The following is a 16,360-nucleotide window of genomic DNA, read 5'->3' as shown; positions in this document are numbered from 1 at the left end:
TTTCGACACCATACACTCGGTTCCCTCCTCCAGATCATCTATATAAATGGTAAATAGCTGAGGCCCCAGCACCGACCCCTGGGGCACTCCACTAGTCACCAACCACCAATCTAAATAGCACCCATTGACCCCCACTCTCTGCCTCCTATTTGACAACCAATCTTCTATCCACGCTAACACCCTACCCCCAACTCCATGCCCCCTGACCTTCTGCAATAACCTCTTGTGAGGTACTTTGTCAAACGCCTTCTGAAAATCTAGAAAGACCACATCCACCGGCTCTCCTCTATCCACTGCCCTAGACACATCCTCATAGAACTCCAGTAAATTCGTCAGACACGACTTCCCCTTAACGAAACCGTGCTGCGTCTGCTCTATCAAGCAATTCCCCTCAAGATGCCTCGCTATTTCCTCCTTGATGACGGATTCTAACATTTTACCTACAACAGACGTTAAACTAACCGGCCTATAATTCCCCGCCTTTTGCCTGGCACCCTTCTTAAACAACGGCGTAACATTAGCCACTTTCCAATCTTCCGGCACTTCCCCGGAATCCAGCGACGTCTGGAAAATAACCACCAAGGCATCCACTATCACCTCCGCCATTTCTTTCAGAACCCTCGGATGCATTCCATCCGGTCCTGGGGACTTGTCCACAATCAGCCCCTCCAGTCTGTCCAGTCATGCCTTTAAAAGGTGCAAAAAGAAAAACGTTCTTAAGAGAACCCCCCCACCCCCCAAGGCATTTTAATGGTAAGTAAAATAGAATGCAAAGTTAGTGACAGATTGGAGTTAAGGAGAAGTGTCAATTCCACACCCTCCCGGCCAATCCCAGGCACTCAACTGTGTCTGGTCCATCTCCCACACCTTTTCCCTCACCCCTTCTCCTCCCTCCCAAATCCATGACAGCGTCCCTCTTGTTCTCAACTTTCACCCAACCAGCCTCCACATTCAAAAGATCGTCCTCTGACATTTCCACCAACTCCAGCTCAATGCCACCACAAAACATATCTTCCCTCACCCTCCCCTGTCAGCATTCCACAAGGACCACTCCATCTACAACACCTCCACAACCCCCAACCCTATATCCCCTTCCATGGCACCTTCCCATGGTCATTGAAGGTGCATCTCTTGCCCCTTTATCTCTTCTCTCCTCACTCTCCCAGGGCCCAAATAATGCTTAGTTTATCCAGCATTTCTGTTTTTATTACAAATTTCCAGTATCCGCGGTACTTTACTTTTATTTGAGAGTTTAATAGCCTGTTTTGTTTGCAGTTTTGATATATCTGTAAATTCCTAAACACCCATAAAAACAAATCAAATAACTATTAATCTTTCCCCCCCTCATTTTTGACAGATGTTAAAACTTCTACACAGCTAAATACAAACAGCAAAGCACACAACCCTTTTCTTTATATTTTAAATATCCTCCACATATTATATGATCTCTATGCTAACGAGGAAAACCAGGAATACATTTACCTTTAAAACGTTGTCAGACCACATAACTGAGTTATTTGTTCATATTACTTCAACAGTCAATCATGGGGCCAGAAGGAGCAAAGTAAATAGTAGCAAATCGGTGCATTTATAAGAAAACAGGAAATTGCTGCGGGAACAGGCCCCATAATCCTGCTCCGCCTTTTAATTTCTACATTAACTCCAGTTTCTCACCCAATTCTTGTACCACGCAAGTCCCTAAAGATGACATTCCATCTTTGCCCTGACTTGAATTTTCAAGTTTTACTTGTAAGAAAAATTTGCTTTTGTCTGAAAACCTGTTCACACTCTAAGCAAATACCCTCAAATCAACTGTCCAGACAAGAACAGACTTTGCAGACCTTTCTGCGATGAGTGGACAGCAAAATCATGGAAATTGCTATTTGCTACTAAATAAGCTCGAAATGCTTAGGTAGAAAACTGATCGAAGCTGTGGACTCAGTTTTTTTTTAGCTCTTTAGAGATGGGCTGGAAAGCAGAAGGGTGGCAATACAGCAGAGGAAAGAGTCAGGAGAGAAAAGCCCTGGCAGCCTCCCATCCGGGTTCTGGGAATGGCAGCCTCCTTAATGGAAGGGGAGGAAGGCCCACAGAAGGCCTCCTTTGGTAGCAGTGGTAGCCACGACAGCAGTGGCCCAAGGGTCCTCTCCTACCCAACCCCAATCATTGCACTCTGCTTCCCTCATGAACTTACCTACTCTTTCAGGACACCACTAGCGCTGGAGCTGTTGAAGCTGCTGAGCTCTTGCCATCTGATTAGGATGGTAGCAGCTCTGGTGCGCCATTCTCAAATTGTATGGCACCCCCAACAGCAGGCTGTGAATTGGCCATGTTGTCAATTGTATGTTGTACCATGGTCCCTGCCCCCAAAGTAAAGCCAGCTCCCAGCGAAGACAGTGGGAACTGACCTCCAATAATGGCAAAATTCAGCCCTACATCCAAGAACATAATTGCACATTCTGTCAACAATAACTTGTGCTAACATAGCACAATAAAATGTCCTGAGGTGCTTCACATTTGAGTTACAAAGCTAAACTTGAAACAAGCTATGTTAGGCAATATTAGAGCATATGATCAAAAACTTAGTCAACAAAACAAATATTAAGGAGCCTTTTAAAAGTAGTAACGAATATTAGGTGAGGTAAAGTGGTTTTAGGACAGAATTGTAAATATTAGGTCCGAAGCAACTGAAAGCAGGACAGCAATGATGAAGCAAAAAACAAAAATCACACCCAGATTAGATGACAGCTACCTTGAAGGATTGTGGGACTGGAGAAGATTACAGAGATAGGAAAGGGTGAAGCAATGGAAGTTTTTGAAAACAAGGATTTTTTTTTAAATAGAGCACTTGCCTAACCTAGGACAAATGGAGGTCAGGGGTGAAGCATGAACAGAACATAGTACGAGTAAGGATGTGACAAGAGTTTTGAATGGTCTCAAGTTTAGGGAGCATGGAATGCAGGAGGCCAGTCAGGACATATTTGAACAGTCAAATCTAGATGTAACAAAGTGATGGAGGAGGTTTTCACCGGCAGATGAGTTGACGCTAGGCAGAATCAAACCAAGTTAGAGTTGGAAACTGGTGGGCTGAGTGATGACATGGATATATGTTTGAAAGCTCAGCTTTCAGTCAAATATGGTGCAAGATTGCAAACTCAGTTACATTAATCTAATAGTGATAAAGAAAAGTAACTAAACATAGCAGTATAGATGACACTGGTGGTGCAACCAATATAGTGCCAGATATAAAAAATTATTCTTCTTGATTCTCCATCTGGAATATTGATTTTAACTCAGTAAAGGTTAACAAGGAAAAGAAAACAAGATTTCCAAAGATGTGCGGGTTAGGTTGATGGCCATGCTAAATTAATCCTAATGTCAGGGGATTAGCAGGGTAAATATGAGGGCTACGGGAATAGGGCCTGGTTGGGATTGTGGTTGATGGGCCAAATGGCTTCCTTCTGCATTGTCGGGATTCCATGAATGCTGGCAAAGCTGCATTGGAGGTGAAGGTCAGAACTGCAACTTTCTTTTCCAAAATGAGTATCATTCTAGACAACCAATAAACTTAAAAACAGTACTCACTACAGCTAATTGCATACTTCCATACCTGGGCCCTTTTCAAGGAAGACAATCTTAGACTCCGGAAGAAAATTGAAGCCATTAACTATCATTTCTTCTCCACCATTGACTGAGCATGAACTGACGCTGTATTTTTCAATCTGAGGAAGTTCCTGAGCAGAACGCTGGGCTGTATTAATCAAATAACAAGGATTACTGATAAAAGACTTGAGTATACCTTTATTACATCATTGATTCTTATCCAATTCCACTCAATGTTTTCAGTTACAGCAGATATTCAAAAAGACCTCCAGAACCACCCCCCCACCCTGTTCCCCCCCTCCTCCAGCTCCAGCATCCCCCCACCTCCACCACCACCCCCCTTCTCCAGCTCCAGCCCCCACCTCCTCCATCATCCCCCACTTCAGTTCTGTTTTGCCTGTTTTGGACAGCCTGCTCTGGCCAAATATGCATTTTGTTGTGGAGTTTTGGGCATCCTCAATATCACACAGCATTTAGTAGCTACTATCTAGTACAATTAAAAAGAATGCTCAAATTAAATTTGGATGATATTTCCAGATGACAGGATGTATTGAAAGTATAAAACGTTCAGAGTCGTCAATCTGATTCAGATATTAGTCAGTGTTCAATTTAAAACAAAAGAATCCACAACATTAGAGAAATCAATATTTAGGAGAATTTTAGCACTGAGTTGATTGTGATAAAATGGCACTCTTTTCAAATGTGACAAAAAAAAGACATTAAGCATCTGAAATATTTAATCACTGAGACAATAAGAAGTTTGTATCAATATAAGTGAAGTAGTACAGCATAAATAGATGCTTCTACTGGAGTTGCAGACAGTGTGAAGAGTAAAACAATATTCCAAACAAGTGAGAAAAATATTTTATATAGTGAACAAAACCAAAGTATATTAATTCATGGTAGCACAGTCTGAATCTACCCTATAATACTCCACATGAAGAACCCAATCCCAAATATTTCCAAGTAAGGTGGGAACATTTCCTGGTTTCCTTACTGTTTCCTCACATGTGACAAGACCAGCACAGTCAATGATTTTTCAGAACTGGTTTTGTCACTTTTCAGTGCTATACTAAATAAGTTAGTGCATAAGAACACAAAGTAGGAGCAAGAGCAGTCCACATGGAGCATCAAACCCTCTCTGGCATTCAAAATAATGGCTTGATCTTGGGCTTCAAGTCCATTTTCCAGCTGGTTCACCAGATTCCTTAATCCTGAGTGACCAAAAATCAGTCTATTGCAGCCTTAAATGAAGGAGTATCCACAATTCTCTGGAGTTGAGAATTCCAAAGATTCATAACCCTTTAAATCAAGAAATTTCTCCTCATCTTAGTTCCAAATGATGGGCCCCTTATCCTGAGAATGTTGCACTATGAATTAAGATGAGTGCATTAAGTTTACCTCACACACTAATCATTAAACATCTGACAACAACTGGTGGGTAGCATAGTACTTAGACATCTACACTCTGCCAAATAAAACAGGTCACTAAAGCAGCAAATGCTGTGGGAAGATATGGAAACAAGGAGAAAAAATGTATGAAAATAAAGTTTGATGAATGTGAATTTAATACTAACAGCATTCAACAGGAATGGAAGCTGCTTGCAACGAGACAACTTTTCCATTGGGCTGTGGGATGTGCACACGGAAAACAAGGCGTACTCTTGTATTTTTTCTACCAATATCAGTTTCACCCTTGCGAAGTTCAATATCAGAGTTGCGTAGTTTCAAAATCCCTGCGCAGTCAATACTAGAAAGAAACAAAACAGATTTGTAACAGACATATGTTTCATGAATCCAAATATGATCACTTTAAAGTACTTTAATTTTAAATGGATTTCAAATAAAACTTGAGCAATGTGCTTGTGTCCCATATTAAAATAAAAATGAAATATCCAAACAAAACAAAAGCTAGTACTAATTAGTTTGCTCTATGAATAATATAAACCAACATTCTGATTTTTTGCAATTTTAGCTTGGGGTGCTAAAAGGCAAATTTAGGGTCAAGTTATCATTTCTTGCTCAGCTTAGTGATATGAATTTTCAAGTATGGACATAATGATACCTGCTTCAGTAAAACTCATGAGAATCCTGCTATTTGTAACAAGCTTCTAAAGCTGCTGAAGTGTGTAGATGTTACATTTAAAGCTAACAATGCACATACAGTAGATATTAGTTTAAAACTGATGTATTCCTTTAGAAATATTGTTCCTGAGCACCACTGCTGCAACAGAACTATGACAGCAATAACCAAACAGAAAAATTCAATGCAGAAGGTGGGCCAAAACATGGATCAACCTAATTTAGTTATTATTCTGGACATGTCTAAGAAACCCTTCCCTCTTGATTGAGGAGGCAATACACATTAAAAAAAAACCTGACTGGCCAGTCAGTTTTAAAATTTTAAAGTACTTGTAAAGCTGCAAGCACTCCCGTAGGAATAAAACATATCAGGCAATTTCCCAGAAACTGACTTCCACCCATCGATCCCTTCAAGATAAAATAAAGCTGCAAGCTTTGTTCGCGAAACACTCACTTCCCTTGCCCAATCAAGCATCACAATTGATCAACATTCCCATCCTGCAACCAAGCAATAATATTAAATGTTTCTATATGAAGTTTAACAATCGGTTTGAGTTAAGGAGAGCCTGCAACAAAGACAGAAGTAAATCGTCCCCCATTTTGAAGTGGCATTCATATGCTTATATTCTAGTTATTCAGCCATGTAGTTTGTTTCTGCCTAGAATAAATAAATTGTGGTGGTCATCAGGTGTCAAGTTATCTAAATACTTTTTATGATTATGGCTGAGGTAGCTAATAAAGGCTTAAATGTCTGTCTTCACAATTAAGGATGTTGCCAATATCACAAGAGACTGGACAGGATAAAAATAGTTAAAGCACATGTACTTAAAAGGTTGACAAAAAGCCTGGTCAAGGATGCATGCATCTTAAACACTGTTGAGGAAAGTGAGGGAAGAAAGAGTGGAGGGTATAGCCACAATCTTTTAATCCTCCTTGGGTGTGAGCAATATCAAGATGATTGGAGGACTGTAAATGTTACAATCCTGTTCAATAAAAGGGGAAAGGGATAAACACATCAACTACAAGCCAGACAATCTAACTTTGGTGGTGAAGAAATGTGTAGAGATCATAATCCAAAATTAATTTTCATTTGGAAATAATGGGTTAATGACTGGCATCCTTAATGAATGACAAATTCTTGAGTTCTTTGGTGAAATATCATGAAGTTGATGAATAATGTAGCAGTTGATGTGTAGATGGCCTTTCAAAGTATTTACACTCCATCTCATTACTGAGTCATTAATATAGATTGTAAACAGCGATTCTTATAGGACTTCACTAGTCACAGCCTTCCAACTTAAAGATACCCTGTTTATCCCGACTCTCACTTTCTGTCTATCCTCTATCCATGCTAAAACGTTACCTCCATCCTCATGAGCCCTGATCTTGTGTACGGTACCTTATTGAATGCGTTTTGGAAATCCAGGTATACTACATCTACTGGTCCTTCTTTATCTACCCCACTGGTTCCATCCTCAAAAATCTCTAATAAATTTGTCAAACACAATTTTCCTTTCATAAAGCCACGTCTGATCACACTCTGATTTTCTAAGTGCAAGTTAAGAATTCCTTAATAATAGATTCCATCATTTTCCCCAATTACTGATGTCAAGTTAACTGTAAAGCAGTAGCTGTGTAACAACATTTTTTTCTCATTTTCTTCTCATTTTCTTAGCCGATCACCTTAAATCAGCTCAGGTTCTCGATCATTCCACCAATGGGAATAGTTTATCCCTATCTACTGTTTAGGCTCCTCAAATTTTGAGCAGTTTAATTCTCCTTGCAACGCTCTCTTTGGCTAGCTCTGAAAAATACTCTCCTTTGTTTCAGTGTTAGGTAATTAGTGAGTTGTACCAAGGTCATCACCCATACAATTGGAAGCTTCTCAATATTCCAAGTACCGTGACCACACATTCAACAATTACTCATTCGTGCCACATACGTTATGCCCTTCACCCAGGACCACAATTTTGTAGAAGAATGGAATGAATACTTAAGAGCTACTGTTACATTAAAGGCAGGGAGGAAGGATTTGTAAAATTGCTGTAATAGGAAATATCAGTGATATGGGTCTCAAAGAGGCCAGTATTCTGCTGAAAAGAAATATATCAGGTCAAGCATTCTATCACAGCTTGGTATGGCTCCTGCTCTGACCAAAATCACAAGAAACTACAAGGATTGTGAACGTAGCCCAGTTCATCACGCAAACCAACCTCCCAGCCATTGACTCTGTCTACACTTCCCACTGTTTTGGGAAAGCAGCCAGCATAATCAAGGATCCCATGCACCCCAGATATTAAAAAAAGTTTATTGATTAGTCATAAGTAAGGCTTACATTAACACTGCAATGAAGTCACAGTGAAATTCCCCCAGATACATTCTCTTCCACCTTCCTCCGTAGGGAAAAAAGATACAAATGTCTGAAAACACGTGCCAACAGGTTCAAGAACAGCTTCTTCCCTACTATCAGAATTTTGAATGGTCCTACCCTATATTAAGGTAATCTTTCTTTTCACCCTATCTGCATAAACAACTCTATATTTTGCGCCCTATCCTTTTCCCCTATGTACTTCATGAACGGTATGTTTTTTTGCCAGTCTATCATGCATGAAACAATACTTTTCACTGTATTCCAATTCATGTGACAATAATAAATCAAATCAAGATATTCAGTTGTAGACACACAATCACATTTAAATTGCTTTTTAAATTTGTTATACTCTAGAGCGGTAGTCCCTTGCTGGTGGCCATTATATTTGCTTCATGTTGGAATCTAGTTACACAAGCATGACATTTTTTGTTTGATTTCGTGTTACCTAGAATAGAGTGATGAGAACCAAGAAACCCAATCTTTTGTCCTCGATTTACAAATAAAACCTTGAAGGAAGATTACCCACTGCATTATGAACAAGGGATTTTTTTTTCCCCCCAATTGTGTCATTTATTTTCTGAATTATCAAGGGCAAGAGTTTTACGATATCTTATCCCAGAATATTCTTTTGAAAAAGATAACTGCGGCTTATGTGCCTCTCTACACCTTGTGTAAATATTTTCAGAAATTTAATTATTGGGACTGTAACTTCATACTAGTTGGAACTGACAAAAGTTTTAAATAACAAATGTAATAAAGTTCCAATGCCTTGAGCAGTTAAGGGGTTACGCTATCAAGTTTTCATCCCTCAAGTGTGAAAGGATTCAAACAGCAAGGAAGATGAAAATATAAATATCATTACATTGAGGAGATTGGTCAAGTACCTGGCAGTCATATTGTTTTCAGGCAGAAGAGGAATTTCAAGAACCTTTGTACTGGTAACTATAATCTCTTGGCTAGCTGTAGCAACAGTCTTCCCAGTGATTCTGTGCACCTGGTAGAATGCATGTGGTCTTAAATAGCGATCATCAGCTGTTCCAATGAACATCTGCAGGTTGATTGGTTTTTCATTGTAACCTTGAAGCTGCAAAAGACAACATGTTTACAGTAAGCAAAAGCAACTAGATTTCCTGGAGAGAAAGAACAGGAAATGAACACCAAAAAGATGCATCATGTTTTCTTCAGTAAGAGGTGTAGATCATCTTCAAAATCCCCAAGTTATTTTTTAAAACAATGAGACTTATCTTAGCAACACAACATTAGTATGAGTTATTTTCTCCCCCCTTACAACTTAACATCTTTTCCTCTCAGTTTTTTCTGGTTGAACATAGAGACAACTTCTACCCATTATTACAGTGCTCTATAATCATTCAATACATTGGCAATGTATGCACAGCAAATAAAAACAATTGTTCAGTGTGGATAATTTCACATTGCATTGCGCGAAGGACACAAAGTTTGCAAATTATTTTGACAACGTTGAAATATCAATGCCCAACCATGGAAACAAAGCAGTTTTTTGAGATGACTGCAACTTTAAAATTATGACATTGGCTTCTGCCCATTACATGTTTGACTCCTTTCAGGAGGAGAATGTTGGTGCATTGGAAAGGGTGCAGAAGAGATTTACCAGGATGATTGCCTGGTTTGGAGGATATGGACTATGAAGCTATGATTGTTTTCATTGCTGCATCAGAGGATGAGAGGGTACCTGATAGAGGTTTACAAGATTATGACAGGTTTGGATGGAGTTGATGGTCACAAATCTTTTTCTCAGGGTCGAAGGGTCAATTACTTGGGGGCACAGGTTGAAAGTGAGGAGAAGAAAGTTTTAAAGAGATATAAAGGGAAGAGTTTTTCCACAGAGGTGCTGCCAGAGATAGCGGTGGAAGCAGATTCTATAACAACGTTCAAGAGGCTTCTGGATTGACACATTAATAGGCAGGGAATAGAGGGATATGGACCACGCAAAGGCAAGAAAACATTAGTGAGGCATGTATGTCGGCACAGATTTGGTGGACCGCAAGGCCTATTCCTGCGCTCTACTGTTCTTTATTCAAATGCAGTTTAGGAAGAAAATGACAATATTGGAAATCAAAAGTATAATACCGCAAGTGCTAGAGATCTGAAGTAGAAACAGAAAATGCTGGAGCTATTCAACAGACTGGACATCATTTGTGGACCCAGCAAAATGGAATTATGTTTCACATTGATGGTGTTTCATTAGAAGTGCGCGTTAGAAGGTTTTCTACAGGATTCTCCAAGATTTGGATGGAAGAGGAGAGAACAAAAGGAAATGTCTGTGATTGGATGGAAGGCAGAAAATGATAATGGGACAAGTAGCCCGCAAACTATATGGTTAATAATTTAAATAAAGATAACTGAATAATTTGCTGTTGAAATTCATTTCCAACCACTTTCAAAGCCTTATTTCTGCCCCCCACCTCCACATTTAAAGCTAGATTTTAAAACTACACCTATTGGACCTTCAGGAGTTTACCTACATCGATACTTTGAGAGTCAAAAGTCTGAAAGCATCCACCTCAGACAGTGCAGAACTATCTTTCCACTACAAAGGTTCAGCTGCTCTGCGTAAAAAACTCCTTGCAGCCTAAAATCTTCTCTCGAGTGATGCATATGAAATTGAAAACTGCTGTCAAAGCCTGGGGTTTGCAAGATAAGAGAGTTTCCTCCTTCACTGGTCCCTAACTTCTGTACAGAGATGACCAATATTGTGCCTAGGATGCTTGGGGGGGGCGGAGGAGGAGGAGGAGGAATGCCAAGAATGATTCCAACATGGTTGCGTTGACGCACCACATTAAAATTTAGACAGCCATCATCAGTTAAAAGACGACCACTGGTCGGCAAAAAACAGGAAGTTATCGCTTTTCGGTACAGCAAGATAAAACTATCTAGCACTTCCTAACTGGGTTGACTGGATAAGTAATAAAGTTTAATATCATATCATTAATTTCCTCCAGTGGCTGAATTACATCACCATTATGTAGACAATCTGGTACACTTCATATGACAAAATTCAAAATAGAAAACACCACTTCTAACTTTTCAAAAGCAGAGGTCATCCTTCAACACAGAAATTACAAAATCTAAAGTAAAAGAGAGGGTACGGGTGCGGGAAAATGTTGAGGATGTCCCAATAATAAAAGGAGTGGGAGGCATGAGAAAGGTTAGTAGCGTTCCTTCAAATAAGGTCCAGATAAAGGCTGGTCCACAGCCTTTATCCCCCAAAGATAAGTAAGGTCCAGATAAACACTTTACCTGAATGCACAAAGCATTAGGAACAAAGCGAATGAGCTGATGGCGCAGACCAGCACAAATGGGTGTGAGCTAGTGGCCATTACGGAAACGTGGTCGCAGGGTGACGGGGCTGGGAGCTGAATGTCCAGGGGTATCAAGTGTTTAGGAAGGATAGGCAGGAGGAAAAAGGGGGTGGGGTAGCTCTGTTAATTAAGGATAATCATGATGTGGGTATGCCGGCGTTGGACTGGTGTAAACACAGTAAAAAGTCTGACAACACCAGGTTTTAGTCCAACCTATTTATTTGATAATATACTCGCAAGCTTTCGGGTTAGCCCCTTCGTCAGGTGAATGGAGTGTTCTGGCGTCAGACAGAGCATATAAAGCACAGACAGTTTAGAGATTACTGATTAGAATGCGAATCCTTACACCTAACCTGCTGTTCAAGACCTGAAGTGGCTGATAATGTGAGTGGAAGGAGCACTGACCACAGTTTAAAGAGATGTGTATTGTCTCCAGACAGTACTGTCTGGAGACAATAAGGATTCGCATTCTAATCAGTAATCTCTAAACTGTCTGTGCTTTATATGCTCTGTCTGAGGCCAGAACTCTCCATTCACCTGACAAAGGGGCTAACCCGAAAGCTTACGAGTATATTATCAAATAAATAGGTTGGACTAAAACCTGGTGTTGTCAGACTTTTTACTGAATTAAGGATAATATCAGGGCAGTAGTAAGGGAAGATATAGGCTCCAAAGAGCAAAACGTGGAATCATTGTGGATGGAGATAAGGAATAGTAAGGGGAGGAAGACACTGGTGGGTGTGGTCTATAGGCCCCCAAATAATAACTTAGAGGTGGGGCGGGCTATAAGCAGGCAAATAAATGATGCTTGCAGAAATGGAACGGTGACAATTATGGGGGATTTTAATCTGCATATTGATTGACTGACCCAAGTCGGACACGATGGGTTTGAGAACGAGTTCTTGGAATGCTGTCGGGATAGTTTCCTTGAACAGCGTGTGACAGAACCTACGAGGGAGCGAGCTTAGATCTGGTGTTGTGTAATGAGGCAGGTAGAATTAGGGATCTTCTTGGGACGAGCGATCATTGTATGGTTGAGTTTTTGATGCAGATGGAAGAGGAGAAAGTAGGGTCCCGAACCTGTGTCCTCTGTTTGAACAGAGGGGAATACAATAGGATGAGGCTGTAGATTGGGGGCGCAGATTGGTTGGTAGGACGGCTGAGAAACAGTGGAGGATTTTTAAGGAGATCTTTTCTGGTACTCAGCAGAAATGTATTCCGATGGTAAAGAAGGAACGTAGGAGAAGAGATAACCAGCCGTGGTTATCGAAGGAAAGAAAGGAGAGTATTAAATTAAAAGCTGATGCGTTCAGAGTGGCTAAAAGTAGTGGGCGATTAGAAAATTGAGAAAAATTTAAAAATCAACAAAGAATGGCTAAGAAGTTGATAAAGAAAGGAAAGATAGACTATGAAGCTAAACTAGCACTAAATATAAAAAAAGGACAGTAAAAGTTTTTACAAATATATAAAGAGGAGGAGGCTGGCTAGAGTGAATGTTGGACCCTTACAGGATGAGGGGGGATTTAGCGGTGGGAGATGAGGAAATGGCTGAGGCCTTAAATATTAAGTTTTTTGCCTCGGTCTTCACGGAGGAGTACACAAATAGTTTGCCGGATCTTAAAGATAGAAGGATGGTAGGAGTTGAGGGCCTGAATGCGATTACTGTCACTAGAGAGATAGTGCTTGATAGACTAACGGGACTGAAGGTGGACAAGTCCCCAGGACCGGACGGAATGCATCCCAGGGTTCTGAAGGAAATGGCAGAGGTGATAGTGGATGCCTTAGTAATTATTTACCAAAATTCGCTGGATTCCGGGGAAGTGCCGGAAGATTGGAAAATGGCTAATATTACGCCGCTGTTTAAAAAAGGTAGCAGACCAGGGAATTATAGTCCGGTTGGTTTAACGTCTATAGTTGGAAAAATGCTTGAATCCGTCATCAAAGAAGAAATAGCAAGGCACCTAGAAAAGAATGATTTGATAGAGCAGACGCAGCACGGATTCATTAAGGGGAAGTCCTGTTTGACGAATTTATTGGATTTCTGTGAGGATGTGACTAGCGCGGTAGACAGAGGGGAACCAGTGCATGTGGCATTTTTAGATTTTCAAACGGCGTTTGATAAGGTGCCTCATAAAAGGCTGCTACAGAAGGTTAGGGGGCACGGAGTTGGGGGTAAGGTGTTAGCGTGGATAGAGGATTGATTGTCTAATAGGAAGCAGAGAGTTGGTATCAATGGGTGCTATTCTGATTGGTGGTTGGTGACTAGTGGAGTGCCCCAGGGATCGGTGCTGGGTCCTCAGCTATTACCATTTATATAGACGATCTGGAGGAGGGGGCTGAGTGTAGGGTGACAAAATTTGCTGATGACACGAAGATGAGTGGAAAAGCAAATCGCGTGGAGGGTGTGGAAAGTCTGCAGAGGGATCTGGATAGGCTAAGCGAATGGGTGAGGACCTGGCAGACGGAGTACAACGTTAGCAAGTGTGAGGTTATCCACTTTGGCAGAAATAATAGTAGGAGGGATTACTATTTAAAGGGCGAAAAACTGCAGCATGCTACGGTGCAGAGGGACCTGGGGGTCCTTGTGCATGAGTCACAAAAACTCAGTCTGCAGGTGATCAAGAAGGCGAATGGAATGCTGGCCTTTATAGCGAGGGGGATAGAATATAAAAGCAGGGAGGTCTTGCTGCAACTGTACAGGGTACTGGTGAGGCCACAGCTGGAGTACTGTGTGCAGTTTTGGTCGCCGCACTTGCGCAAGGATATATTGGCCTTGGAGGGAGTGCAGAGGACGTTCACTAGGCTGATACCAGAGATGAGGGGGTTGGACTATGAGGAGAGACTAAATAGACTGGGACTGTACTTGGAGTTTAGAAGGATGAGGGGGGGATCTTATAGAGACGTATAAGATAATGAAAGGGATGGATAGGGTAGAGGTAAAGAGATTCTTCCCTCTTAGAAAGGATAGCAGAACTAGAGGGCACAGCCTCAAGATAAGGGGGGGGGGGGTGGTGCAGTTTAGATCAGAGTTGAGGAGGAACTTCTTCACTCAAAGGGTGGTGAATCTCGAATTCTCTGCCCGTTGAAGTGGTGGAGGCTACCTTGCTAAATATATTTAAGTCACGGGTAGATAGGTTTTTGATAGACAAGGGAATTCAGGGTTATAGGGAGAAAGCGGGAAAGTGGAACTGATCCACTTCAGATCAGCCATGATCTTATGGAATAACAGGGCAGGCTCGAAGGGCTAGATGGCCTACTCCTGCTCCTAATTCTTATGTTCTTATGTTCAACACCTAAAAACCATGACCAGGTTTTTACTGACAGGTGACAGCCTCACCCATTGGTTGGAAACTTAGAGGCAACTCTCTCTCCACCAATCCTGGAATCTACAGCCAATAGGAGCGGGACAGGCCATTCAGCCCTTCAAGCATGCTCCACCAATCATTATGCTTATGGCTGATCATTCAACTCAGTAACTGGATTCCAGTCCCCCCCCCCTCCCCGCACACTTTGATTTCTTTAGCCCCAAGAACTATTTCTAACTCCTTCTTGAAAACAGAAGGAGATTTGTCAAGCATGATTTCCCGTTCATAAATCCATGCTGACTGTCTGATCCTGCCATTGTTTTCCAAGTGCTCTGCTATTAAATCTTTTACAATGGATTCTAACATTTTCCCCACTATCGATGATGTCAAGCTGACTGGTCTACAATTTCCTGTTTTCTCTCTACCTCCATTTTTGAATAATGGGGTTATATTAGCTGCCCTCTAATCTGCAGGAACTGTCGCAGAGTCTACAGAATCTTGGATGACCACTAATGCATCCATTCTTTCTTGGGCCACTTCTTTCAATATTCTGGGACATAGATTATCGCGCCCTGGCGATTGACGAGAGTCAACAAGGTATGATATAGATAGGAAAGTTGAGTCAAGGCAACAATTAGATTAGCTTTGATATGATCAAATAGCAGAGCTGGCTTGATGGCTCGAATGGCCTACACCTGATGCACATATTCATGTGTGTCTCTATTATCTTGAGAATGGGCACCCTCCATTGGCAGCAGGAAGGTGACAGGTAAGACACCCCCTAGAATCCAATCTGATTTTTAGCCCCTCTGGGAGACAAAATTATGGTCCATATCTTTAGGATATTTTGAAAATTTCCTCCTCTTCTGCTGATTTGTGTTCAAGTCCACAGGCAGAGACATTTCCAAGCTGTCATACACGTATTTAGACTACAGAGTTGAGAGCCTGTTCAGCAACGGAGAATACAGTTAAGCTTCATTCTGTCTCCACGCAGACACTTCCAAGCTAGGATTACCAGTTGGTAATAAGGAGTACATATGAGGAAAGAATTGATAACTTCCTTTGGTTCTACAAAAGTACTGGCTTCAAGTGCAACTTTCATTAGCTATATATAAAACATTTATTAAACTAACAAGGGCACTTCATTTTGTAAAAACTAGTCTGGAGAACATTTTATTAAAACATAGTGCGTGCAATGCTTCAGTTGCAGCAAAGAGAAGCCAGAAAATATGCTACTTAAGAACAGTGGCATGGGGGATGCTTTAAATATAAAGTACTTCTTTTTCTCCAATCTGTGCACTATCAAAGTCTTAAAAATCTGAAACTCAATACATGTTATTTTGATTGGTGAGCTATTCTCATATCATGAACTCAATTTGCTGGTATCATAGACACATCAGTAAGAAGGATCAGCAGAGATGTTTTAGTCAGGTGGGGCTTTGTAGTCATCTAAGCAGTGTTTTGATTCAAAGTAAAGTTCAAAGGGAAGGTGGTCTGATAATTATGCAGATTCTGTGAAGGCATGACCGATGCTGGCATCTCATGCCAAACATTGACCAGAGACAAAATTCTCGGTCCTCAAAGTGTAGGTAAGCTGTTTGCACAACTTGGTGTCTAGATCCAAACTAAATTTTAGGTCTATATCTTTCAGAAAACTTGAT

The 16,360-nt window shown here is 41.0% G+C and overlaps 1 protein-coding gene across 2 annotated transcripts in view; it reads right to left on the bottom strand.

Annotated features, from left to right (window-relative positions):
* Positions 1–16,360, bottom strand: part of nfatc3a (nuclear factor of activated T cells 3a) — a 141,981-nt gene that overhangs the window by 53,960 nt on the left and 71,661 nt on the right. For both annotated transcript variants that reach the window (XM_080187035.1, XM_080187036.1), the window contains exons 4-6: positions 8,938–9,137; positions 5,178–5,350; positions 3,608–3,748 (exon numbers count right to left, since the gene is read on the bottom strand). In XM_080187035.1, coding sequence (XP_080043161.1) covers positions 3,608–3,748; positions 5,178–5,350; positions 8,938–9,137 — 514 coding nt within the window. The remainder of the gene's footprint in view (positions 1–3,607; positions 3,749–5,177; positions 5,351–8,937; positions 9,138–16,360) is intronic.

This window comes from Carcharhinus amblyrhynchos, chromosome 4 (assembly GCF_965287045.1).
Source record: "Carcharhinus amblyrhynchos chromosome 4, sCarAmb.v2.hapA, whole genome shotgun sequence".
NCBI lineage: Eukaryota > Metazoa > Chordata > Chondrichthyes > Carcharhiniformes > Carcharhinidae > Carcharhinus > Carcharhinus amblyrhynchos.
This window is presented reverse-complemented; position numbering and strand designations above follow the sequence as displayed.